The 27,708-nt window shown below is 67.0% G+C and overlaps 1 protein-coding gene across 1 annotated transcript in view; it reads right to left on the bottom strand.

Moving 5' to 3' along the window:
* Positions 1-5,137: 5,137 nt before the first annotated feature.
* EVI5L (ecotropic viral integration site 5 like) overlaps positions 5,138-27,708 on the bottom strand; it is a 110,891-nt gene continuing 88,320 nt past the window's right edge. The window contains exons 15-21 of the mRNA XM_068997996.1: positions 24,176-24,304; positions 21,117-21,257; positions 15,837-15,968; positions 11,945-12,091; positions 9,471-9,566; positions 6,039-6,134; positions 5,138-5,595 (exon numbers count right to left, since the gene is read on the bottom strand). Of these exons, the coding sequence (XP_068854097.1) occupies positions 5,410-5,595; positions 6,039-6,134; positions 9,471-9,566; positions 11,945-12,091; positions 15,837-15,968; positions 21,117-21,257; positions 24,176-24,304 (927 nt within the window). The 3' untranslated portion in view covers positions 5,138-5,409. The remainder of the gene's footprint in view (positions 5,596-6,038; positions 6,135-9,470; positions 9,567-11,944; positions 12,092-15,836; positions 15,969-21,116; positions 21,258-24,175; positions 24,305-27,708) is intronic.

Below are 27,708 nucleotides of genomic sequence, written 5' to 3'. Positions count from 1 at the left end.
GTTGGGATGGGTTACTGGGAGCACTGGGGGGACTGGGAGGGGGTGGGATGGGTTACTGGGAGCACTGGGGGGTACTGGGAGGGGGTGGGATGGGTCACTGGGAGCACTGGGGGGACTGGGAGCACTGGGAGGAACTGGGGGGGGTTGGGATGGGTTACTGGGAGCACTGGGGTGTTACTGGGAGCACTGGGGGGAACTGGGAGGGGGTGGGATGGGTTACTGGGAACACTGGGGGGGCACTGGAAAGGGATACTGGGAGTACTGGGGGGGAACTGGGAGCACTGGGGGGGCACTGGGAGCACTGGGAGGGGGTGGGATGGGTCAGTGGGAGGTCACTGGGGGGTTACTGGGAGCACTGGGAGGTCACTGGGCGGTCACTGGGAGCACTGGGCAGTTACTGGGCGGTTACTGGGAGGTCACTGGGCAGTTACTGGGAGCACTGGGCGGTTACTGGGAGCACTGGGAGGTCACTGGGCGGTTACTGGGAGCACTGGGGGGTTACTGGGAGCACTGGGGGGTTACTGGGAGGTCACTGAGGGACTACTGGGAGGTCACTGGGCGGTTACTGGGAGCACTGGGCAGTCACTGGGTGGTTACTGGGTGGTCACTGGGCCGTTACTGGGAGCACTGGGTGGTTACTGGGAGCACTGGGCGGTCACTGGGGGGTCACTGGGCCGTTACTGGGAGCACTGGGCCGTTACTGGGCGGTCACTGGGCCGTTACTGGGAGCACTGGGCCGTTACTGGGAGCACTGGGCGGTCACTGGGAGCACTGGGCCGTTACTGGGAGCACTGGGCCGTTACTGGGAGCACTGGGCGGTCACTGGGAGCACTGGGCCGTTACTGGGCGGTTACTGGGCGGTCACTGGGCCGTTACTGGGAGCACTGGGTGGGTGCAGCCTCTCCCTCCCCCCCCAGCTCAGGACCCCCGAGCTGAAACCGCCCCCGGCCGGGACCCCCGAGCCGGGACCCCCCCGAGCCCCCCCAACCGGGACCCCCCAAAACCCCCGGGACCCCCGAACCGGGACCCCCCCGAACCGGGACCGCCCTGAACCGGGACCCCGAACCCCCCCGGGACCGCCCCGAACCAGGAACCCCCTGAACCCCCCCTGAACCCCCCCAAACCGGGACCCCCTGAACCGGGACCCCCTCGAACCAGGACCCCCCCGAACCGGGACCCCTCAACCCCCCCAGGCCCCCCCTGAACTGGGACCCCCCAAACCCCCCGGGAGCCCCCCGAACTGGGACCCTCCCGAACCGGGACCCCCTGAACCGGGACCCCCCAAATCCCCCCCAACCGGGACCCCCCAAAACCCCCGGGACCCCCCCGAACCAGGACCCCCCAAATCCCCCCCAGGACCCCCCGAACTGGGACCCCCCAAACCCCCCTGAACCCCCCCGAGCCGGGACCCCTCGAACCGGGACCCCCCTGAACCCCCCCTGAGCCCCCCAACCGGCACCCCCCAAAACCCCCGGGACCCCTGAACCGGGACCCCCCTGAACCGGGACCCCCCAAAACCCCCCTGAACCGGGACCCCCTGAACCGGGACCCCCCTGAACCCCCCCTGAACCCCCCAACCGGACCCCCCAAAACCCCCGGGACCCCTGAACCGGGACCCCCCTGAGCCCCCCCAACCGGGACCCCCCAAAACCCCCGGGACTCCCCTGAACCGGGACCCCCCTGAACCCCCCCAAACCGGGACCCCCTGAACCGGGACCCCCCTGAACCCCCCCTGAACCCCCCAACCGGACCCCCCAAAACACCCGGGACCCCTGAACTGGGACCCCCCTGAGCCCCCCCAACCGGGACCCCCCAAAACCCCCGGGACCCCCCTCCAACCGGGACCCCCCAGGACCCCCCTGAACCGGGACCCCCCAAAACCCCTGGGACCCCCCTGAACCCCCCCTGAACCCCCCAACCGGGACCCCCCAAAATCCCCGGGACCCCCCTGAACTGGGACCCCCCAAACCGGGACCCCCTCATTTTTGGGGACCCCCCCCGAGCCCTGGGACCCCCTCAGGGACCCCTCCCCAATTTTTGGGGACCCCCCCCCCAATAAAGGCGCTGCCGAGCCCCCCCTGTGCTCACTGGGGTCCCCCCGGGGTGGGGGGGGGCTGAGCTGATTTTGGGGTGAATTCCGAAGGTTTTGGGGCCGATCTCAGGGATTTGGGGGCTCCAGGAGATTTTGGGGTGAATTCCAAAGGTTTTGGGGCCGATCTCAGGGATTTGGGGGCTCCAGGAGATTTTGGGGTGAATCCCGAAGGTTTTGGGGTCACTCCCAGGGATTTGGGGGCTCCAGGAGATTTTGGGGTGAATTCCAAAGGTTTTGGGGTCGATCTCAGGGATTTGGGGGCTCCGGGAGATTTTGGGGTGAATTCCGGAAATTTTGGGGCCGATCTCAGGGATTTGGGGGCTCCGGGAGATTTTGGGGTGAATCCCGAAGGTTTTGGGGCCGATCTCAGGGATTTGGGGGCTCCGGGAGATTTTGGGGTGAATCCCGAAGGTTTTGGGGCCGATCTCAGGGATTTGGGGGCTCCAGGAGATTTTGGGGTGAATTCCGAAGGTTTTGGGGCCGATCTCAGGGATTTGGGGGCTCCGGGAGATTTTGGGGTGAATCCCGGAGGTTTTGGGGTCACTCCCAGGGATTTGGGGGTCCCGGCTGCTGCTTTTGGGGTCATTTTGAGGAGTTTTGGGGTCATTTTGGAGGCTTTTTGGGGTCATTTTGAGGAGTTTTGGGGCCATTTTGAGGCTTTTTGGGGTCATTGTGAGACTTTTTGGGGTCACTTTGAGGAGTTTTGGGGTCATTTTGAGACTTTTTGGGGTCATTTTGAGGCTTTTTGGGGTCATTTTGAGGAGTTTTGGGGTCATTTTGAGAGTTTTTGGGGTCATTGTGAGGCTTTTTGGGGTCATTTTGAGACATTTTGGGGTCATTTTGAGGAGTTTTGGGGTCATTTTGAGGAGTTTTGGGGTCACTTAGAGGCGTTTTGGGGTCATTTTGAGCAGTTTTGGGGTCATTGTGAGGCTTTTTGGGGTCATTTTGAGGCTTTTTGGGGTCATTGTGAGACTTTTTGGGGTCATTTTGAGGAGTTTTGGGGTCATTTTGAGGCTTTTTGGGGTCACTTTGAGGAGTTTTGGGGTCATTTTGAGGCTTTTTGGGGTCATTTTGAGGCTTTTTGGGGTCGTGAGACTTTTTGGGGTCATTTTGAGGCTTTTTGGGGTCATTTTGAGGAGTTTTGGGGTCATTTTGAGACTTTTTGGGGTCCTGTATTTCTGTACAGGGAGAACAGCGGGGGAGGGGAGGGGGTGCCCCCCCCTCCCCCAATTGTCCCAGTCCAGCCCCGACTCCGGGATCCATTTGGGGGGTCCGGGATCCATCCAGGGGGTCCAGGATCCATTCGGGGGGTCCAGGATCCATTTCAGGGGGTCCAGGATCCATTTGGGAGGTCCAGGATCCATTTGAGGGGTCCGGGATCCATCCAGGGGATCCGGGATCCATTTGGGGGCTCCAGAGGGGTCCAGGATCCATTTGAGGGGATCCAGAGGGGTCCAGGATCCATTTGGGGAGTCCAGGATCCATTTGAGGGGTCCGGGATCCATTTGGGGGGTCCAGGATCCATCCAGAGGGGGTTCAGAGTCTGGGATCCATCCAGGGGATCTGGGATCCATTTGGGGGCTCCAGAGGGGTCCGAAATCCATTTGAGGGATCTGGGATCCATTCCAGGGGTCCCGGATCCATCCAGGAGCTGTTCAGGGCATCCAGGATCCATCCGGGGGATCCGGGATCCATTTCGGGGGGTCCAGAGGGGTCCAAGATCCATTTGAGGGGTCCAGGATCCATTTGGGGGCTCCAGGATCCATTTGGGGGGTCCCGGATCCATCCAGGAGCAGTTCAGAGGGTCCAGGATCCATTTGGGGGGGTCTGGGATCCATTTGGGGGCTCCAGAGGGCTCCGGGATCCATCTGGGGGGTCCCGGATCCACTTGAGGGGTCCCGGATCCATCCAGGAGCGGTTCAGAGGGTCCGGGATCCATTTGAGGGGTCTGGGATCCATTTGGGGGCTCCAGAGGGGTCCGGGATCCATTTGGGGGGTCCAGAAAGGGCTGAGATCCATCTGGGGGGTCCGGGATCCATCTGGGGGGTCCTGGATCCACTTGAGGGGTCCAGGATCCATCCAGGAGCGGTTCAGGGGGTCCGGGATCCATTTCAGGGGTCTGGGATCCATTTGGGGGCTCCAGAGGGGTCCAGGATCCATTTGGGGGCTCCAGAAAGGTCCAGGATCCATTTGGGGGGTCCCGGATCCATTTGAGGGGTCCCGGATCCATCCAGGAGCGGTTCAGGGGGTCCGGGATCCATTTGGGGGGATCCAGGATCCATCCAGGAGCAGTTCAGAGGGTCTGGGATCCATTTGGGGGGTCCGGGATCCATCTGGGGGCTCCAGAAAGGTCCATCTGGGGGGATCCAGGATCCATCCGGGTGTCCCTTGGGTGTCACAGCTGTCCCTCGGTGTCCCCAAAGCGCCACAGGGACCTTTGGGTGTCCCCTGAGTGTCCCCCGGGTGCCACAGGACCCACAGACGCCCCCCCGGGTGCCACCGGTGTCCCTCAGCGTGCCCCAGGTGCCACCAAGCCCCCCAGGTGTCCCAATGTCCCCCCCTGGGTGGCCCCTGGGTGTCCCTCGGGGTCCCCTGAGGGCCTGGAAGGTCCCCGAGGGTCCCTGGGGTGGCCCTGGGGCTGTCCCCGATGTCCCCGAGGGTCCCTGGGCCTGTCCCCGATGTCCCCGAGGGTCCCTGGGGTGGCCCTGGGCCTGTCCCTGATGTCCCCGAGAGTCCTTGGGGTGGCCCTGGGGCTGTCCCCAATGTCCCCACGGTCACGTGCCGGGGTGGCCCCTGGGGTGTCCCCATGGGTCCCTGGGGCTGTCCCCGATGTCCCCGAGGGTCCCTGGGGTGGCCCTGGGGCTGTCCCCGATGTCCCCACAGGTCCCTGGGGTGGCCCTGGGGCCGTCCCCGATGTCCCCGAGAGTCCTTGGGGTGGCCCTGGGGCTGTCCCCGATGTCCCCGAGAGTCCTTGGGGTGGCCCTGGGGCTGTCCCCGATGTCCCCACAGGTCCCTGGGCCTGTCCCCGATGTCCCCACGGGTCCCTGGGGTGGCCCTGGGGCTGTCCCCAATGTCCCCACGGTCACGTGCCGGGGTGGCCCCTGGGGTGTCCCCACGGGGCCCTGGGGTGGCCCTGGGGCTGTCCCCGATGTCCCCACGGGTCCCTGGGGCTGTCCCCGATGTCCCCGAGGGTCCCTGGGGCTGTCCCCGAGGGTCCCTGGGGTGGCCCTGGGGCTGTCCCCGATGTCCCCACGGGTCCCTGGGGCTGTCCCCGATGTCCCCGCGGGTCCCTGGGGCTGTCCCCGATGTCCCCGCCGTCACGGTGCCGGGGCTGGTGGCCCCTCGGGCTCGCTGTCGCTGCTGTCCCCGATGTCCCCGATGTCCCCCGGGGTCAGGGCGAAGGGTGGCAGCTCCTCGTCGGACGAGCCCAGCGAGTCCTCGTCCCCCAGGCGAGACCCCAAGGCCACGGCCCCGAAGGCCAGCGGCCCCCGCAGCAGCCGGATCTGGGGACAGGAGGGGACAGGAGGGGACAAAAACCAACAGAGAAGGGCAGGAAGGGGGGACAGGGGGGGCACACGTTGTCACCAGCTGTCCCCAGGCCGCGTGGCACCGAGGGGACAGCACTGGTGGCACCGGGACCGGCACCAGCGCCGCACTGGGACTGGCACCTCGGGCTGGCCCCGAGGTGTCACAGCCTTGGGGACATCGGGGCCACCCCCGGGGCTGACCCGGCCGTGTCCCCGTCCCCAGCCCGGGGGGGGGTTGGGGGGTGTCCCCACCGTGTCCCCGGGGGTCCCGCAGCACCCTGGGGGTGTCACCCCGGGGGTGGCCAACCGCTGTCGCCTCCCCCTGGGTGACACCCGCGGGTCCCCAGCCCCTCGGCGTCCCCCCGGGCTCCCGTGGGTGTCCCTCGGGTGTCCCCTGGGTGTCCCCCGGGTGTCCCCACCTCGGCCTTGAGCTCCTCGATGTGTCCCTTGAGGTGCCGGATGTACTGAGCCGCGTCCGAGTGCTCCAGCTGGCCCTGCAGGCGGCCCTCCTCCCGCTGGGGACACACGGGGACACCGCTGTCACCTCCCCTGTGTCACCTCCTGTCCCCCCGGGACCCCCGGGACCCCTCCTCCCGCTGGGGACACACGGGGACACCGCTGTCACCTCCCCTGTGTCACCTCCTGTGTCACCTCCTGTCCCCCCGGGACCCCTGTGTCACCTCCTGTCACCTCCTGTCACCTCCCGTGTCACCTCCTGTGTCCCATCCTGTGTCACCTCCTGTCACCTCCTGTCCCCCCGGGATCTCTCCTCCCGCTGGGGACACACGGGGACACCGCTGTCACCTCCCCTGTGTCACCTCCCCTGTGTCACCTCCTGTGTCACCTCCCGTGTCACCCCTGTGTCACCTCCTGTGTCACCTCCCATGTCACCCGTGTCACTTCCTGTCACCACCTGTCACCTCCTGTGTCACCTCCTGTCACCTCCTGTGTCACCCCCTGTCACCTCCTGTCCCCCCAGGACCCCTCCTCCCGCTGGGGACACACGGGGACACCGCTGTCACCTCCCCTGTGTCACCTCCTGTCACCCCTGTGTCACCTCCTGTGTCACCTCCCCTGTGTCACTTCCTGTCACCACCTGTCACCTCCTGTGTCACCTCCTGTCACCTCCCATGTCACCCGTGTGTCACCTCCTGTCCCCCCAGGACCCCTCCTCCCGCTGGGGACACACGGGGACACTGCTGTCACCTCCCCTGTGTCACCTCCTGTGTCACCTCCCGTGTCACCCCTGTGTCACCTCCTGTGTCACCTCCCATGTCACCTGTGTCACTTCCTGTCACCACCTGTCACCTCCTGTGTCACCTCCTGTGTCACCCCTGTGTCACCTCCTGTGTCACCTCCCCTGTGTCACCTCCTGTCACCCCTGTGTCACCTCCTGTGTCACCTCCCCTGTCACCTCCTGTCACCTCCCATGTCACCCCTGTGTCACCTCCTGTCCCCCCGGGATCCCTCCTCTCACTGGGGACACACGGGGACACCGCTGTCACCTCCCCTGTGTCACCTCCTGTGTCACCTCTCCCCTGTCACCTCCTGTCACCTCCGGTGTCCCCTCCTGTCCCCCTGGGTCCCCCCCTGTCCCCCTCCCATCCCATCCCCTTGTGTCCCTTTGTCCCTCTCCTGTCCCCTCCATGTCCCCCCCATGTCCCTCCCGTGTCCCCTCCGGTGCTCCTGGTGTTCCCACCCGTCCCCCCCATGTTCCCCCCATGTCTCCCCGTGTCCCCATGTCCCACCTGTGTCCCCCATGTTGCCCATGTCTCCCCCCATGCCCTCCCATGTCCCCCCATGTCCCCATGTCCCCCCCATGTCCCCCGATGTCCCCCCATGTCCCCCCCATATCCCCCGAAGTCCCCCCATGTCCCCCCCTGTCCCCCCAAGTCCCCCCACGTCCCCCCATGTCCCCCCAAGTCCCCCATATCCCCATGTCCCCCCACGTCCCCACATCCCCCCATGTCCCCCCATGTCCCCCCAAGTCCCCCTCATGTCTCCCCCAAGTCCCCCCGTGTCCCCCCATATCCCCATGTCCCCCGAAGTCCCCCCATGTCCCCTGAAGTCCCCCCATGTCCCCACCATGTCCCCCCCATGTTCCCCCAAGTCCCCCCATGTCCCCCCGTGTACCCCCATATCCCCATGTCCCCCCACGTCCCCACATCCCCCCATGTCCCCCCGTGTCCCCCCCTGTCCCCCCATGTCCCCCCATATCCCCATGTCCCCCCGTATCCCCGTGTCCCCCCCATGCCCCCCCGTGTCCCCCCCATGTCCCCCCATATCCCCACGTCCCCCCACATCCCCCCACGTCCCCCCGTGTCCCCCCGTGTCCCCCCATGTCCCCCCATATCCCCATGTCCCCCCGTATCCCCGTGTCCCCCCAATGTCCCCCCGTGTCCCCCCACATCCCCCCACGTCCCCCCGTGTCCCCTCGTGTCCCCCCCATGCCCCCCCAAGTCCCCCCATGTCCCCCCCGTGTCCTCCCATATCCCCATATCCCCATGCCCCCCCTGTCCCCCCATGTCCCCCCCATGTCCCCCCCATGTCCCCTGAAGTCCCCCCAAGTCCCCCCATGTCCCCCCCATGTCCCCCCGTATCCCCATGTCCCCATGTCCCCCGAAGTCCCTCCATGTCCCCCCCATGTCCTCCCCATGTCCCCCCACGTCCCCACATCCCCCCATGTCCCCCCGTATCCCCATATCCCCCCCGTGTCCCCCCCATGCTCCCCTATGTCTCCATGTCCCCCCATGTCCCCTTGTGTCCCCCCATGTCCCCCCACATCCCCACATCCCCACATGTCCCCCCGTATCCCCATATCCCCCTGTGTCCCCCCATGTCCCCCCCATGTCCCTCCATGTTCCCCCCATGCTCCCCCAATGTCCCCGTGTCCCCTGTGTGTCCCCATGTCCCCCCATATCCCCACGTCCCCGTGTCCCCCCACGTCCCCCCCGTGTCCCCCCCATGGTCCCCCAATGTCCCCACGTCCCCCCGTGTCTCCCCGTGTCCCCCCCATGTCCCCTCCATGTCCCCCTGTATCCCCCCCCACACTCCCCCACTGTCCCCATGTCCCCCCATGTCCCCCCCATGTCCCCCCATATCCCCATGTCCCCCCCATGTCCCCCCATGCTCCCCTATGTCTCCATGTCCCCCCGTGTCCCCCCGTGTCCCCCCGTGTCCCCCCTGTGTCCCCCCAATGTCCCCCCGTGTCCTCCCAAGTCCCCCCATATCCCCATGTCCCCCCATGTCCCCATGTCCCCCCGTATCCCCATATCCCCCGAAGTCCCCCCATGTCCCCCCAAGTCCCCCCGTGTCCCCCCATGTCCCCCCCTGTCCCCCCCGTGTCCTCCCATATCCCCATGCCCCCACGTCCCCCCACGTCCCCACCATGTCCCCCCCATGTCCCCCCAAGTCCCCCCGTGTACCCCCATATCCCCATGTCCCCCCACGTCACCACATCCCCCCGTGTCCCCCCCATGTCCCCCCACGTCCCCCCATGCCCCCCCAAATCCCCATATCCCCCCGTGTCCCCCCACATCCCCACATCCCCCCGTGTCCCCCCATGTCCCCCCCATGTCCCTCCATATCCCCCCGTGTCCCCCCCATGTCCCCCCATGTCCCCCCCAAGTCCCCCCATGTCCCCCCATATCCCCATGTTCCCCCCGTGTCCCCCCATATCCCCATGTCCCCCCGTGTCCCCCCGTGTCCTCCCCATGTCCCCCCATATCCCCATGTCCCCCCATATCCCCATGTCCCCCCACATCCCCCCGTGTCCCCCCATATCCCCATATCCCCATGTCCCCCCACGTCCCCCCGGTGTCCCCCCGGTGCCCCCCCCGGTGTCCCCGTACCTGGATCTCGAGCTCGGCCACTCGCTGTCTCATCTCGGCCAGCGCGGCCATGCTGTCGGCCTCGCGCAGCCGCACGGCCATCACCTCCTCCTTGCTCTGGGGACAGCCCTGTCAGCCAGGGGACACCCCGGGGACACCCTGGGGACACCCAGGGGACACCCTGGGACACCCAGGGACACCCAGGGACACCCAGGGGACACCCAGAGACACCCTGCGGACACCCAGGGACACCCCAGGGACAGCCCAGAGACACCCTGGGACACACCCAGGGACACCCAGGGACATACCCAGGGACACACCCAGGGACACACCAGGGACAACCCAGAGACACCCTGGGGACACCCTGGGGACACCCTGCGGACACCCAGGGACACCCCAGGGACAGCCCAGAGACACCCTGGGGTCACCCTGGGGACAGCCCAGGACACCCAAGGGACACCCGAGGCACACCCAGGGACACTCCAGGGACACCCAGGGACACCCTGGGGACACCCAGAGACACCCTGGGGACACTCCAGGGACACACCCAGGGACACACCCAGGGACACCCTGGGGACACCCAGAGACACCCAGGGACACTCCAGGGACACACCCAGGGACACACCCAGGGACACACCCAGGGACACCCAGGGACACCCTGACACCCTCAAGGACACACCCAGTGACACCCCAGGGATACCCTGGAGACACCCAGGGACACCCAGGGACACCCCAGGGGACACCCCGACACCCCAGGGACACCCAGGGACACCCTGACACCCCCGGGGACACACCCAGGGACCTCCCCAGGGACACCCTGGGGACACCCAGAGACAGCCCAGGGACACCCAGGGACACCCCAGGGACACTTGGGGACACCCCAGAGACACCCAAGGGACACCCTGACACTCTGGGGACAACCCTGATGCCCCCAGGGGACACCCAGGGACACCCCAGGGGACACCCAGGGACACCCAGGGGACACCCTGGGGACACCCAGGGACATCCAGGGACACCCAGGGACACCCAAGGGACACCTTGACACTCTGGGGACAACTCTGACACCCCCAAGGGACACCCAGGGACACCCCAGGGACACCCCGGGGACAGCCAGGGACACACCCAGGGACACACCCAGGGACAGACCCAGGGACACCCAGGGACACACCCAGGGACACCCCAGAGACATCCACGGACACCCCAGGGACACCCAGAGGGGACACCCCGGGGACACCCAGAGACACCCTGGGGACACCCTGGGGACAGCCCAGGACACCCAAGGGACACCCTGACACTCTGGGGACAACCCTGATACCCCCAGGGGACACCCAGGGACACCCCAGGGACACCCAGGGACACCCAGGGACACCCAGGGACACCCCCAGGGACGCTCCCCGGCCTCTGGGGACAGGGGAAGGCAGCGGAGGGGACACGGGGACAGGAGCGGGGTCACTGAGACCCTGCAAGGAGCTGACACCGGGACCCCAAAGTGCAGGGGGGGTCCCCTGGGAGGGGACAGGGGGGTCACCCTGGGGTGGGGACAGGGGTGTCACTGTGGGGAGGGGACAGGGGGGTCCCCAGGACAGGACAGGGGTGTCACTACAGGAGGGGACAGGGGTGTCACTGGGGAGGGGACAGGGGGGTCACTGGGGAGGGGACAGAGGTGTCACCGTGGGGAGGGGACAGGGGGTCCCTGGGGAGGGGACAGGGGTGTCCCTGGGGAGGGGACAGGGGTGTCACCCTAGGGAGGGGACAGGGGTGTCACTGTGGGGAGGGGACAGGGGTGTCACTGGGGAGGGGACAGGGGTGTCCCTGGGGAGGGGACAGGGGTGTCACCCTAGGGAGGGGACAGGGGGGTCCCTGGGGAGGGGACAGGGGTGTCACTGGGGAGGGGACAGGGGTGTCACCCTGGGGAGGGGACAGGGGGGTCACCACAGGAGGGGACAGGGGTGTCACTGTGGGGAGGGGACAGGGGGGTCACTGTGGGGAGGGGACAGGGGGGTCCGTGGGGAGGGGACAGGGGGGTCCCCAGGACAGGACAGGGGGTGTCCCTGGAGGGGCCGGCGCTGCCCGAGGGACAGGGAGGGGACAGAGGAGCCACAGGAGCCACGTGGGGCACCCCCAGCTGTCCCCTCCCTGTCCCTCTGTCCCCTCTCTGTCCCTCTGTCCCCTCCCTGTCCCTCTGTCCCCTCCCTGTCACTCTGTCCCCTCCCTGTCCCTCTGTCCCCTCTCTGTCCCCTCCGTGTCCCCTCTCTGTCCCTCTGTCCCCTCCCTGTCCCTCTGTCCCCTCCCTGTCACTCTGTCCCCTCGCTGTCCCTCTGTCCCCTCCCTGTCACTCTGTCCCCTCGCTGTCCCTCTGTCCCCTCTCTGTCCCTCTCTGTCCCCTCCCTGTCACTCTGTCCCCTTGCTGTCCCTCTGTCCCCTCTCTGTCCCTCTCTGTCCCTCTGTCCCCTCTGTGTCCCCTCCCTGTCCCTCTGTCCCTCTGTCCCCCCCACCTTGCACTGGGCCTCTGCGTGTTTCCGGTGGCTCTCGCTGAGCTGGGCCTGCAGCCCCTGGCTCTGGGCGGCCGCGGCGCGGAGCTGCTCCCGCAGCCCGGCACAGGCCTGCTCGGCCCGGCCCAGCACGGACCGCTGGATCCGGCCCTGGAACGGGATAGAGCCGGGATTAACCCGGGATTAACCCGGGATTAACCCCTGCTCCCGCAGCCCGGCACAGGCCTGCTCGGCCCGGCCCAGCACGGACCGCTGGATCCGGCCCTGGAACGGGATAGAGCCGGGATTAACCCGGGATTAACCCGGGATAGAGCCGGGATTAACCCCTGCTCCCGCAGCCCGCCACAGGCCTGCTCGGCCCGGCCCAGCACGGACCGCTGGATCCGGCCCTGGAACGGGATAGAGCCGGGATTAACCTGGGAGAGAGCCGGGATTAACTCAGGATAGAGCCGGGATTAACCCGGGATAGAGCCGGGATTAACCCTTGCTCCCGCAGCCCGCCACAGGCCTGCTCGGCCCGGCCCAGCACGGACCGCTGGATCCGGCCCTGGAACGGGATAGAGCCGGGATTAACCCGGGACAGAGCCGGGATTAACCCGGGATAGAGACGGGATTAACCCGGGACAGAGCCAGGATTAACCCCGGATAGAGCCGGGATTAACCCGGGATAGAGCCGGGATTAACCCAGGATAGAGCCGGGATTAACCCCTGCTCCCGCAGCCCGGCACAGGCCTGCTCGGCCCGGCCCAGCACGGACCGCTGGATCCGGCCCTGGAACGGGATAGAGCTGGGATTAACCCGGGATAGAGCCGGGATTAACCCCTGCTCCCGCAGCCCGGCACAGGCCTGCTCGGCCCAGCCCAGCACGGACCGCTGGATCCGGCCCTGGAATGGTACAGAGCCGGGATTAACCCGGGATAGAGCCGGGATTAACCTGGGATTAACCCGGGATAGAGCCGGGATTAACCTGGGATTAACCCAGGATAGAGCCGGGATTAACCCGGGATAGAGCCGGGATTAACCCGGGATAGAGCCGGGATTAACCCGGGATAGAGCCGGGATTAACCCCTGCTCCCGCAGCCCGGCACAGGCCTGCTCGGCCCGGCCCAGCACGGACCGCTGGATCCGGCCCTGGAACGGGATAGAGCTGGGATTAACCCAGGATAGAGCCGGGATTAACCCGGGACAGAGCCAGGATTAACCTGGGATAGAGCCGGGATTAACTCGGGATAGAGCCAGGATTAACCCAGGATAGAGCCGGGATTAACCCGGGATAGAGCCAGGATTAACTCAGGATAGAGCCGGGATTAACCCGGGAGAGAGCCGGGATTAACCCGGGAGAGAGCCGGGATTAACTCAGGATAGAGCCGGGATAGAGCTGGGATTAACCCGGGATTAACCCAGGACACAGAGCCCCGCCCCCCGTCCCCGCTGTCACCCCCAGCCCCATCCCTGCTCTCCCAGTGCCCCCAGTCCTGTTCCCAGTCCATCCCAGTACAGTACCTGGGTCTCCAGCTGCAGCACCCTCTGCCTCAGCGCCCCCAGCCCCATTCCCAGTCCCTCCCAGTCCATCCCAGTCCATCCCAGTCCCTCCCAGTACAGTACCTGGGTCTCCAGCTGCAGCACCCTCTGCCTCAGCGCCCCCAGCCCCATTCCCAGTCTCTCCCAGTCCCTCCCAGTCCCTCCCAGTACAATACCTGGGTCTCCAGCTGCAGCACCCTCTGCCTCAGCGCCCCCAGCCCCATTCCCAGTCCCTCCCAGTCCCTCCCAGTCCATCCCAGTTACCTGGGTCTCCAGCTGCAGCACCCTCTGCCTCAGCACCCCCAGCCCCATTCCCAGTCCATCCCAGTCCCTCCCAGTCCATCCCAGTTACCTGGGTCTCCAGCTGCAGCACCCTCTGCCTCAGCACCCCCAGCCCCATTCCCAGCCCCATTCCCAGTCCCTCCCAGTCCATCCCAGTCCATCCCAGTCCATCCCAGTTACCTGGGTCTCCAGCTGCAGCACCCTCTGCCTCAGCGCCCGCAGCTCCATTCCCAGTCCCTCCCAGTCCATCCCAGTCCATCCCAGTACAGTACCTGGGTCTCCAGCTGCAGCACCCTCTGCCTCAGCGCCTGCAGCCCCATTCCCAGTCCCTCCCAGTCCATCCCAGTACAATACCTGGGTCTCCAGCTGCAGCACCCTCTGCCTCAGTGCCCGCAGCCCCATTCCCAGTCCATCCCAGTCCCTCCCAGTACGGTACCTGGGTCTCCAGCTGCAGCACCCTCTGCCTCAGCGCTCCCAGCCCCATTCCCAGTCCATCCCAGTCCCTCCCAGTACAATACCTGGGTCTCCAGCTGCAGCACCCTCTGCCTCAGCGCCCCCAGCCCCATTCCCAGTCCCTCCCAGTCCATCCCAGTCCATCCCAGTTACCTGGGTCTCCAGCTGCAGCACCCTCTGCCTCAGCGCCCGCAGCTCCATTCCCAGTCCCTCCCAGTCCCTCCCAGTCCCTCCCAGTACAATACCTGGGTCTCCAGCTGCAGCCCCCTCTGCCTCAGCGCCCCCAGCCCCATTCCCAGTCCCTCCCAGTCCCTCCCAGTACAATACCTGGGTCTCCAGCTGCAGCACCCTCTGCCTCAGCGCCCGCAGCTCCATTCCCAGTCCCTCCCAGTCCATCCCAGTCCATCCCAGTAGAATACCTGGGTCTCCAGCTGCAGCCCCCTCTGCCTCAGTGCCCGCAGCCCCATTCCCAGTCCCTCCCAGTCCATCCCAGTCCATCCCAGTACAGTACCTGGGTCTCCAGCTGCAGCACCCTCTGCCTCAGCGCCCGCAGCTCCATTCCCAGTCCATCCCAGTCCATCCCAGTCCATCCCAGTACAATACCTGGGTCTCCAGCTGCAGCACCCTTTGCCTCAGTGCCCCCAGCCCCATTCCCAGTCCCTCCCAGTCCCTCCCAGTACAATACCTGGGTCTCCAGCTGCAGCACCCTCTGCCTCAGTGCCCGCAGCTCCATTCCCAGTCCCTCCCAGTCCCTCCCAGTCCCTCCCAGTACAGTACCTGGGTCTCCAGCTGCAGCACCCTCTGCCTCAGTGCCCGCAGCTCCATTCCCAGTCCCTCCCAGTCCCTCCCAGTCCCTCCCAGTACAGTACCTGGGTCTCCAGCTGCAGCACCCTCTGCCTCAGTGCCCGCAGCCCCATTCCCAGTCCCTCCCAGTCCCTCCCAGTACAGTACCTGGGTCTCCAGCTGCAGCACCCTCTGCCTCAGCGCCCGCAGCTCCATTCCCAGTCCCTCCCAGTCCATCCCAGTCCATCCCAGTACAATACCTGGGTCTCCAGCTGCAGCACCCTCTGCCTCAGTGCCCGCAGCCCCATTCCCAGTCCCTCCCAGTCCCTCCCAGTACAGTACCTGGGTCTCCAGCTGCAGCACCCTCTGCCTCAGCGCCCCCAGCCCCATTCCCAGTCCCTCCCAGTCCCTCCCAGTCCCTCCCAGCCCCATTCCCAGTCCCTCCCAGTCCCTCCCAGTACGGTACCTGGGTCTCCAGCTGCAGCACCCTCTGCCTCAGCGCCCCCAGCCCCATTCCCAGCCCCATTCCCAGTCCATCCCAGTCCCTCCCAGTCCCTCCCAGTACAATACCTGGGTCTCCAGCTGCAGCACCCTCTGCCTCAGCGCCCCCAGCCCCATTCCCAGTCCCTCCCAGTCCATCCCAGTCCCTCCCAGTACAGTACCTGGGTCTCCAGCTGCAGCACCCTCTGCCTCAGCGCCCCCAGCCCCATTCCCAGTCCCTCCCAGTCCATCCCAGTCCATCCCAGTACAGTACCTGGGTCTCCAGCTGCAGCACCCTCTGCCTCAGTGCCCGCAGCCCCATTCCCAGTCCCTCCCAGTCCCTCCCAGTCCCTCCCAGTCCATCCCAGTACAGTACCTGGGTCTCCAGCTGCAGCACCCTCTGCCTCAGTGCCCGCAGCTCCAGCTGTGCCTGGGTCTCCCTGAGCCGCGCCCCCAGCACGGCCTCGTGCAGCGCCCGCGGCTCCTTCCAGCGGCCCCCGCGCGACACCTGGGACAGGGCACAGGGCTGGGCACACCTGGGCGCACCTGGGCGCACCTGGGCCACCCTGGGGACACCTGGGCACACCTGGGACAGGGCACAGGGCTGGGCACACCTGGGCACACCTGGGCACACCTGGGACACCCTGGGGACACCTGGGCACACCTGGGACAGGGCACAGGGCTGGGCACACCTGGGCACACCTGGGCACACCTGGGACACCCTGGGGACACCTGGGCACACCTGGGACAGGGCACAGGGCTGGGCACACCTGGGGATACCTGGGCACACCTGGGACAGGGCACAGGGCTGGGCACACCTGGGCACACCTGGGCACACCTGGGACAGGGCACAGGGCTGGGCACACCTGGGCACACCCCTGGGACACCCCTGGGATAGGGCACAGGGCTGGGCACACCTGGGCACACCTGGGACAGGGCACAGGGCTGGGCACACCTGGGCACACCTGGGACACCCCTGGGACAGGGCACAGGGCTGGGCACACCTGGGCACACCTGGGACACCCCTGGGACAGGGCACAGGGCTGGGCACACCTGGGCACACCTGGGACACCTGGGCACACCTGGGACAGGGCACAGGGCTGGGCACACCTGGGTACACCTGGGCACACCTGGGACAGGGCACAGGGCTGGGCACACCTGGGACACACCTGGGACAGGGCACAGGGCTGGGCACACCTGGGCACACATGGGCACCCCTGGGACAGGGCACAGGGCTGGGCACACCTGGGGACACCCCTGGGACACCCCGGGGACACCTGGGGACACCCCTGGGATACCCCTGGGACACCCCTGGGACACCCTGGGGACACCCTGGGGACACCCTGGGACACCCTGGGACACCCCTGGGAACCTCCTGGGGACACCCCTGGGACACCCCTGGGACACCCTGGGGACACCCCTGGGAACCTCCTGGGGACACCCCTGGGACACCCCTGGGACACCCCTGGGACACCCTGGGGACACCTGGGACACCCCTGGGACATCCTGGGACACCCCTGGGACACCCTGGGACACCCCTGGGACAGGGCATAGGGCTGGGCACACCTGGGACATCTGGGGACACCCTGGGGACACCCTGGGACACCCCTGGGACACCTGGGGACACCCCTGGGAACCTCCTGGGGACACCCCTGGGACACCCCTGGGACACCCCTGGGACACCCTGGGGACACCCCTGGGACACCCCTGGGACACCCCGGGGACACCCCGGGGACACCCTGGGGACACCCCTGGGGACACCCCTGGGACACCCCTGGGACACCCTGGGGACACCCCTGGGACACCCCTGGGACACCCTGGGGACACCCCTGGGACACCTGGGACACCCCTGGGACACCTTGGGGACACCCTGGGGACACCTTGGGGACACCCTGGGGACACCCTGGGGACACCCCTGGGACACCCCTGGGACACCCTGGGGACACCCCTGGGACACCCTGGGGACACCCTGGGGACACCCTGGGGACACCTTGGGGACACCCTGGGGACACCTTGGGGACACCCCTGGGACACCCTGGGGACACCCCTGGGACACCCCTGGGACATCCTGGGACACCCCTGGGACATCCTGGGACACCCCTGGGACAGGGCATAGGGCTGGGCACACCTGGGACATCTGGGGACACCCTGGGGACACCCTGGGACACCCCTGGGACACCCTGGGGACACCCCTGGGAACCTCCTGGGGACACCCCTGGGACACCCCTGGGACACCCCTGGGACACCCCTGGGACACCCTGGGGACACCCTGGGGACACCCTGGGACACCCCGGGGGACACCTGGGACACCCCTGGGACACCTGGGGATACCTGGGGACACCCCTGGGACAGCGGGACAGGGCTGGGGACATCTGGGGAGACACCTGGGACACCCCTGGGACACCCCTGGGACACCCCTGGGACACCCCTGGGACACCCCGGGGACACCCCTGGGACACCTGGGGACACCCCTGGGACGGGGGACAGGGCTGGGGACATCTGGAGACACCTGGGAACCCCCCTGGGGATACCTGGGAACACCCCTAGGGACAGCTGGGTGTCCCCAGTGCCCCCAGTGCCCCCATTCCCCCCAGTGCCGCCAGTCTGCCCCCAGTGCCCCCAGTCTCACCTGCCAGGTGTCCCCCAGTGCCCCCAGCACCCCCCAGTCCCCCCATTCCCCCCAGTTTCCCCAGTGCCCCCAGTCTCACCTGCCAGCTGTCCCCCATTCCCCCCATTCCCCACAGCACCCCCCAGCACCCCCAGTCCCCCCAGTTTACCCCCCGTTTCCCCCAGTCTCACCTGCCAGGTGTCCCCTATTCCCCCCATTCCCCCCATTCCCCCCAGTGCCCCCAGTCTCACCTGCCAGGTGTCCCCCATTCCCCCCAGCACCCCCAGTGCTCCCAGTTTCCCCAGTGTCCCCAGTCTCACCGGCCAGGTGTCCCCCATTCCCCCCAGCACCCCCAGTCCCCCCAGTCCCCCCAGTCTCACCGGCCAGGTGTCCCCCATTCCCCCCAGTCCCCCCATTCCCCCAATTCCCCCCAGCACCCCCAGTTTCCCCAGTGCCCCCAGTCTCACCTGCCAGGTGTCCCCCATTCCCCCCATTCCCCCCATTCCCCCCAGTCCCCTCATTCCCCCCATTCCCCCCAGTGCTCCCAGTGCCCCCAGTCTCACCTGCCAGGTGTCCCCCATTCCCCCCAGCACCCCCAGCACCCCCAGTTTCCCCAGTGCCCCCAGTCTCACCTGCCAGCTGTCCCCCATTCCCCCCATTCCCCCCAGCACCCCCCAGCACCCCCAGTCCCCCCAGTCTCACCTGCCAGGTGTCCCCCCATTCCCCCCAGCACCCCCAGTGCTCCCAGTCCCCCCAGTGCCCCCAGTCTCACCTGCCAGGTGTCCCCCATTCCCCCCAGCACCCCCAGTGCTCCCAGTTTCCCCAGTGTCCCCAGTCTCACCTGCCAGCTGTCCCCCATTCCCCCCAGCACCCCCAGCACCCCCAGTCCCCCCAGTCTCACCTGCCAGGTGTCCCCCCATTCTCCCCAGTCCCCCCATTCCCCCCAGTCCCCCCAGCACCCCCAGTGCTCCCAGTGCCCCCAGTCTCACCTGTCAGGTGTCCCCCAGTCCCCCCAGTCCCCCCAGTGTCCCCGTTCCCCCCAGTGCCCCCAGTCTCACCTGCCAGGTGTCCCCCATTCCCCCCATTCCCCCCAGTCCCCCCAGTTTCCCCAGTGCTCCCAGTCTCACCTGCCAGGTGTCCCCCATTCCCCCCATTCCCCCCATTCCCCCCAGCACCCCCCATTCCCCCCAGTTTCCCCAGTGCCCCCAGTCTCACCTGCCAGGTGTCCCCCATTCCCCCCATTCCCCCATTCCCCCCATTCCCCCCAGCACCCCCAGTCCCCCCAGCATCCCCAGTTTCCCCAGTGCTCCCAGTCTCACCTGCCAGCTGTCCCCCATTCCCCCCATTCCCCCCAGCACCCCCCATTCCCCCCAGTCCCCCCAGTTTCCCCAGTGCCCCCAGTCTCACCTGCCAGGTGTCCCCCATTCCCCCCATTCCCCCCATTCCCCCCAGTCCCCTCATTCCCCCCATTCCCCCCAGTGCTCCCAGTGCCCCCAGTCTCACCTGCCAGGTGTCCCCCATTCCCCCCAGCACCCCCCAGCACCCCCAGTTTCCCCAGTGCCCCCACTCTCACCTGTCAGGTGTCCCCCATTCCCCCCATTCCCCCCATTCCCCCCAGTCCCCTCATTCCCCCCATTCCCCCCAGTGCTCCCAGTGCCCCCAGTCTCACCTGCCAGGTGTCCCCCATTCCCCCCAGCACCCCCCAGCACCCCCAGTTTCCCCAGTGCCCCCACTCTCACCTGTCAGGTGTCCCCCATTCCCCCCATTCCCCCCATTCCCCCCAGTCCCCTCATTCCCCCCAGTCCCCCCAGTTCCCCCAGTGTCCCCAGTCTCACCTGCCAGGTGTCCCCCATTCCCCCCATTCCCCCCATTCCCCCCAGTCCCCTCATTCCCCCCATTCCCCCCAGTGCTCCCAGTGCCCCCAGTCTCACCTGCCAGGTGTCCCCCATTCCCCCCATTCCCCCCATTCCCCCCAGTCCCCTCATTCCCCCCATTCCCCCCAGTGCTCCCAGTGCCCCCAGTCTCACCTGCCAGGTGTCCCCCATTCCCCCCAGCACCCCCCAGCACCCCCAGTTTCCCCAGTGCCCCCACTCTCACCTGTCAGGTGTCCCCCATTCCCCCCATTCCCCCCAGTCCCCTCATTCCCCCCATTCCCCCCAGTGCTCCCAGTGCCCCCAGTCTCACCTGCCAGGTGTCCCCCAGTCCCCCCATTCCCCCCAGTGCCCCCAGCGCCCCCAGTCTCACCTGCCAGGTGTCCCCCAGCACCCCCATTCCCCCCAGTACCCCCCAGTCTCCCCAGTGCTCCCAGTGCCCCCAGTCTCACCTGCCGGGTGTCCCCCATTCCCCCCAGTGTCCCCAGTCCCCCCAGTGCCCCCAGTCTCACCTGCCAGGTGTCCCCCAGCACCCCCATTCCCCCCAGTCCTCCCATTCCCCCCAGCACCCCCAGTTTCCCCAGTGCTCCCAGTCTCACCTGCCAGCTGTCCCCCATTCCCCCCAGCACCCCCAATGCCCCCCAGCACCCCCAGCACCCCCAGTGCCCCCAGCACCCCCATTCCCCCCAGTCCCCCCAGTTTCCCCCCAGTCCCCCCAGTGCCCCCAGTCTCACCTGCCAGGTGTCCCCCAGCACCCCCAGTGCCCCCAGTTTACCCCCAGTCCCCCCAGTGTCCCCATTCCCCCCAGTGCCCCCAGTCTCACCTGCCAGGTGTCCCCCAGCACCCCCAGTCCCCCCAGTGCTCCCAGTGCCCCCAGTCTCACCTGCCGGGTGTCCCCCATTCCCCCCATTCCCCCCAGTGCTCCCAGTGCTCCCAGTGCCCCCAGTCTCACCTGCCAGGTGTCCCCCAGTCCCCCCAGTCCCCCCAGTGTCCCCGTTCCCCCCAGTGCCCCCAGTCTCACCTGCCAGGTGTCCCCCATTCCCCCCAGCACCCCCCAGTCCCCCCAGTTCCCCCAGTGTCCCCAGTCTCACCTGCCAGCTGTCCCCCATTCCCCCCATTCCCCCATTCCCCCCATCCCCCCCATTCCCCCCAGTGCTCCCAGTGCTCCCAGTCTCACCTGCCAGGTATCCCCCAGCTCCCGCACCTGTCTCTGCAGGTCGCTGAGGGCGCTCAGCGCCTCGGCCTCGCGCAGGGCCAGCCCCTGCAGCTCCTCCTGCAGCCGCAGCACGTTGGCCTCGTCCGGCAGCAGCGTCTGGCGCTGGCGGCGGCGCGGGGACGTCAGGGGACAGCGGGGGGACAGCGGGGGGGGGACAGGGGACATCAGGGGACAGCAGGGGGACAGCAGGGGGGGGACAGGGGACATGGGGACAGCAGGGGGGACAGGGGACATCAGCGGGACAGGGGACAGCAGAGGGACAGGGGACAGCAGGGGGACAGCAGGGGGGACAGCAGGGGGGGACAGGGGACATGGGGACAGCAGGGGGACAGCAGGGGGGACAGGGGACATGGGGACAGCAGGGGGGACATCAGGGGGGGACAGGGGACATCAGGGGGACAGCAGGGGGACAGCAGGGGGGACAGGGGACATGGGGACAGCGGGGGGACAGCAGGGGGGACAGGGGACATGGGGACAGCAGGGGGGACATCAGGGGGGGACAGGGGACATCAGGGGGACAGCAGGGGGACAGCAGGGGGGACAGGGGACATGGGGACAGCGGGGGGACAGCAGGGGACAGCGGGGGGACAGCAGGGGGGACAGGGGACATCAGCGGGACAGGGGACAGCAGAGGGACAGGGGACAGCAGGGGGACAGCAGGGGGGACAGCAGGGGGACAGGGGACATGGGGACAGCAGGGGGGACAGCAGGGGGGGACAGGGGACATGGGGACAGCAGGGGGGGACAGGGGACATCAGCGGGACAGGGGACAGCAGGGGGACAGCAGGGGGGACAGCAGGGGGGGACAGGGGACATGGGGACAGCAGGGGGGACAGCAGGGGGGGACAGGGGACATGGGGACAGCAGGGGGGACAGGGGACAGCGGGGGGGACAGGGGACATGGGGACAGCAGGGGGGACAGGGGACATCAGGGGGACAGCAGGGGGGACAGCAGGGGGGGACAGGGGACATGGGGACAGCAGGGGGGACATCGGGGGGGGACAGGGGACATGGGGACAGCAGGGGGGACATCGGGGGGGACAGGGGACATGGGGACAGCAGGGGGGACAGGGGACATCAGGGGGACAGCAGGGGGACAGCAGGGGGGACAGGGGACAGCAGGGGGACAGCAGGGGGACAGCAGGGGGACAGGGGACATGGGACAGCAGGGGGGACATCAGCGGGACAGCGGGGGGACAGCAGGGGACAGCGGGGGGACAGCAGGGGGGGACAGGGGACATGGGGACAGCAGGGGGACAGGGGACAGCAGGGGGATAGGGGACAGCAGGGGGACAGGGGACATCAGGGGGGACATCAGGGGACAGCGGGACAGCAGGGGGGACAGGGGACAGCGGGGGGGACAGTAGGGGGACTGGGGACATCAGCGGGAGAGGGGACATCAGGGGGGACAGGGGACATTGGGGGGGACAGCAGGGGGGACAGGGGACAGCAGGGGGACAGCAGGGGGGACAGGGGACAGCAGGGGGACAGGGGACAGCAGGGGGACAGCAGGGGGGACAGCAGGGGACAGCAGGGGACAGCGGGGGGGACAGGGGACAGCAGGGGGACATCAGGGGGAACAGGGGACAGCAGGGGGACAGGGGACATGGGACAGCAAGGGGGACATCAGCGGGACAGCGGGGGGGAGAGGGGACATGGGGACAGCAGGGGGACATCAAGAGGACAGCAATGGGGACATCAGGGGACAGCAGGGGGGACATGGGACAGCAGGGGGACAGCAGGGGGGACAGGGGACATCAGCGGGACAGGGGAAAGCAGTGGGACAGCGGGGGGGGACAGGGGACAGCAGAGGGGACAGGGGACATGGGGACAGCGTGGGGACATCAGCGGGACAGCGGGGGGGACGGGACAGCGGGGGGGACAGCAGGGGGACATCAGGGGACAGCAGGGGGGACAGCAGGGGGGGACAGGGGACAGGGGACATCAGGGGGACATCAGAGGGGGACAGGGGACAGCAGGGGACAGCAAGGGGGCATCAGGGGGAACAGGGGCACAGCAGAGGGGACAGGGGACATCAGGGGGACAGGGGACAGCAGGGGGGACAGCGGGGGGACATCATGGGGGACAGGGGACATCAGGGGGGACAGCAGAGGGATAGGGGACAGCAGGGGGGACATCAGGGGGGACAGCAGGGGGACAGGGGACAGCAGGGGGGACATCAGGGGACAGCAGGAGGGACAGCAGGAGGGACAGGGGACATGGGGACAGCAGGGGGACAGCAATGGGGACAGGGGACAGCAGTGGGACAGGGGACATCAGGGGGGACAGCAGGGGGGACATGGGGACATCAGTGGGACAGGGGACAGCAGGGGGACATCAAGGGGACAGCAGGGGGGACAGCAGGGGGGACACGTGGGGGACACAGAGGGGACATCAGTGGGGACACAGGGACACACAGGGACAGAGGGGACACAGAGAGGACACAGAGGGGACACACGAGGACAGCAGCGGGGCCACCCCCGGGGACATTCCCGGGACAGGGACACCCCAAGGAGGGGCCGATCCTCTGAGGGGACAACCCTGGGGACACCCCTGGGGACCTTCACAGGGCGCCCCAGGGCCACCCGTGGGACCCTCCCAAGGCCACTCGTGTCACCCTCCCTGTCCCCAGGGCCACCCGTGGGACCCCCCCACCCCTGAGGTCACTCGTGTCACCCTCCCTGTCCCCAGGGCCACCCGTGGGACCCTCCCAAGGCCACTCGTGTCACCCTCCCTGTCCCCAGGGCCACCCACGGGACCCTCCCAAGGCCACTCGTGTCACCCTCCCTGTCCCCAGGGCCACCCGTGGGACCCTCCCAAGGTCACTCGTGTCACCCTCCCTGTCCCCAGGGTCACCCACGGGACCCTCCCAAGGCCACTCGTGTCACCCTCCCTGTCCCCAGGGCCACCCACGGGACCCCCCCACCCCTGAGGCCACTCGTGTCACCCTCCCTGTCCCCAGGGCCACCCACGGGACCCTCCCGTTGCCGCTGTCCCCCCGGGGTCCCCCCCCGTGTCACCTTCTCCATGTCCAGGACCTTGTCCTGCATCTCCTTGAGGGCCCCCAGGGTTTCGCTCTCGCGGAGCCGCGACTGCTCCAGCTCCGTCTCCAGCTGCGCCACGAACTCCTCGCTCAGACGGGGGTTCCCCTGTCACCCAGTGTCACCCAGTGTCACCCAGTGTCACCCAGTGTCACCCAGTGCCACCTGGGGTCACCAAATGTCACCCAGTGTCACCCAGTGTCACCCCCCCAGCCGCGACTGCTCCAGCTCCGTCTCCAGCTGCGCCACGAACTCCTCGCTCAGACGGGGGTTCCCCTGTCACCCAATGTCACCCAGTGTCACCCGGTGCCACCCGGTGTCACCCAGTGTCACCCAGTGTCACCCAGTGCCACCTGGGGTCACCAAATGTCACCCAGTGTCACCCGGTGTCACCCAGTGTCACCCCCCCAGCCACGACTGCTCCAGCTCTGTCTCCAGCTGCGCCACGAACTCCTCGCTCAGACGGGGGTTCCCCTGTCACCCAGTGTCACCCAGTGTCACCCGGTGTCACCCAGTGTCACCCAGTGGCACCCGGGGTCACCCAATGTCACCCAGTGTCATCAGGTGTCACCAGGTGTCTCCCAATGTCACCCAGTGTCACCCAGTGTCACCAGGTGTCACCCAGTGTCACCTGGGGTCACCCAATGTCACGCAGCGTCACCTGGGGTCACCCAATGTCACCCAGTGTCACCCAATGTCACCCAGTGTCACCTGGGGTCACCCAATGTCAGTCAATGTCACCCAGTGTCACCCAGTGTCACCTGGGGTCACCCGGTGTCACCCAGTGTCACCCAGTGTCACCTGGGGTCACCCAGTGCCACCTGGGGTCACCCAATGTCACCCAGTGTCACCCAGTGTCACCTAATGTCACCCAATGTCACCCAGTGTCACCTGGGGTCACCCAGTGTCACCCAATGTCAGCCAGTGTCACCCAATGTCACCCAGTGTCACCCGGGGTCACCCAATGTCAGTCAATGTCACCCAGTGTCACCTGGGGTCACCCAGTGTCACCCAGTGTCACCCGGGGTCACCCAGTGTCACCCAATGTCACCCAGTGTCACCCAGTGTCACCTGGGGTCACCCAGTGTCACCCAGTGCCACCTGGGGTCACCCAATGTCACCCAGTGTCACCCAGTGTCACCCAATGTCACCCAATGTCACCCAGTGTCACCCAGTGTCACCTGGGGTCACCCAGTGTCACCCAATGTCACCCAGTGTCACCCAGTGTCACCCGGTGTCACCTGGGGTCACCCAGTGTCACCCAGTGTCACCAAATATCACCCAATGTCACCCAGTGTCACCCAATGTCACCCAGTGTCACCCAGGGTCACCCAATGTCACCCAGTGTCATCAGGTGTCACCCAGTGTCACCCAGTGTCACCTGGGGTCACCCAATGTCACCCAATGTCACCCAGTGTCACCCAGTGTCACCCAGTGTCACCCAATGTCACCAAATGTCACCCAGTGTCACCCAGTGTCACCCGGGGTCACCCAATGTCACCCAGTGTCATCAGGTGTCACCAGATGTCACCCAGTGTCACCCAGTGTCACCTGGGGTCACCCAATGTCACCCAGTGTCACCCAATGTCACCCAGTGTCACCGGTGTCACCCAGTGTCACCTGGGGTCACCCAATGTCATGCAGCGTCACCTGGGGTCACCCAATGTCACCCAGTGTCACCTGGGGTCACCCAATGTCAGTCAATGTCACCCAGTGTCACCCAGTGTCACCTGGGGTCACCCAGTGTCACCAGGTGTCACCCAGTGTCACCCAGTGTCACCCGGGGTCACCCCCCCAGCCGCGACTGCTCCAGCTCCGTCTCCAGCTGCGCCACGAACTCCTCCCTCAGACGGGGGTTCCCCTGTCACCCAATGTCACCCAGTGTCACCCAATGTCACCCAGTGTCACCCAGTGCCACCTGGGGTCACCCAGTGTCACCTGGGGTCACCCAGTGTCACCCAGTGCCACCTGGGGTCACCCAATGTCACCCAGTGTCACCCAGTGTCACCTAATGTCACCCAGTGTCACCCGGGGTCACCCAATGTCACCCAGTGTCACCTGGGGTCACCCAGTGTCACCCAATGTCAGCCAGTGTCACCCAATGTCACCCAGTGTCACCCGGGGTCACCCAATGTCAGTCAATGTCACCCAGTGTCACCTGGGGTCACCCAGTGTCACCCAATGTCACCAGGTGTCACCCAGTGTCACCCAGTGTCACCCGGGGTCACCCAGTGTCACCTGGGGTCACCCAATGTCACCCAATGTCACCAAATATCACCCAATGTCACCCAGTGTCACCCAGTGTCACCTAATGTCACCCAATGTCACCCAGTGTCACCCAATGTCACCCAGTGTCACCCGGGGTCACCCAGTGTCACCCAGGGTCACCCAATGTCACCTGGGGTCACCCAGTGTCACCCAGTGCCACCAAATATCACCTGGGGTCACCCAATGTCACCCAGCGTCACCCGGTGTCACCCAGTGTCACCCCCCCAGCCGCGACTGCTCCAGCTCCGTCTCCAGCTGCGCCACGAACTCCTCGCTCAGACGGGGGTTCCCCTGTCACCCAGTGTCACCCAGTGTCACCCGGTGTCACCCGGGGTCACCCAGTGTCACCCAGTGTCACCAAATATCACCCAATGTCACCCAGTGCCACCCAATGTCACCCAATGTCACCCAGTGTCACCTGGGGTCACCCAATGTCACCCAGTGTCACCTGGGGTCACCCAATGTCACCCAGTGTCATCAGGTGTCACCAGGTGTCACCCAGTGTCACCCAGTGCCACCAAATATCACCTGGGGTCACCCAATGTCACCCAGCGTCACCCGGTGTCACCCAGTGTCACCTGGGGTCACCCAATGTCACCCAGTGCCACCCAATGTCACCCAATGTCACCCAGTGTCACCCAATGTCACCCAGTGTCACCAGGTGTCACCCAGTGTCACCTGGGGTCACCCAATGTCACCCAGTGTCACCTGGGGTCACCCAGTGTCACCCAATGTCAGCCAGTGTCACCCAGTGTCACCTGGGGTCACCCAGTGTCACCCAATGTCACCCAGTGTCACCCAGTGTCACCTGGGGTCACCCAATGTCACCCAGTGTCACCCGGGGTCACCCAATGTCACCCAGTGCCACCCAATGTCACCCAGTGTCACCCAGTGTCACCAGGTGTCACCCGGTGTCACCCAGTGTCACCCAATGTCACCCAGTGTCACCCAGTGTCACCTGGGGTCACCCGGTGTCACCCAGGTGTCACCCAGTGTCACCCAGTGTCACCCAATGTCACCCAGTGTCACCCGGTGTCACCCAGTGTCACCCAGTGTCACCTGGGGTCACCCGGTGTCACCCAGGTGTCACCCAGTGTCACCCAGTGTCACCCAGTGTCACCTGGGGTCACCCAGTGTCACCCAGTGTCACCCAATGTCACCCAGTGTCACCCAGTGTCACCTGGGGTCACCCAGTGTCACCCAGTGTCACCCAATGTCACCCAGTGTCACCTGGGGTCACCAAA

Source organism: Aphelocoma coerulescens, chromosome 30 (genome assembly GCF_041296385.1).
Source record: "Aphelocoma coerulescens isolate FSJ_1873_10779 chromosome 30, UR_Acoe_1.0, whole genome shotgun sequence".
NCBI lineage: Eukaryota > Metazoa > Chordata > Aves > Passeriformes > Corvidae > Aphelocoma > Aphelocoma coerulescens.
The sequence above is the reverse complement of the archived record's forward strand: the minus strand, read 5'-3'. Positions and strand labels throughout refer to the sequence as shown.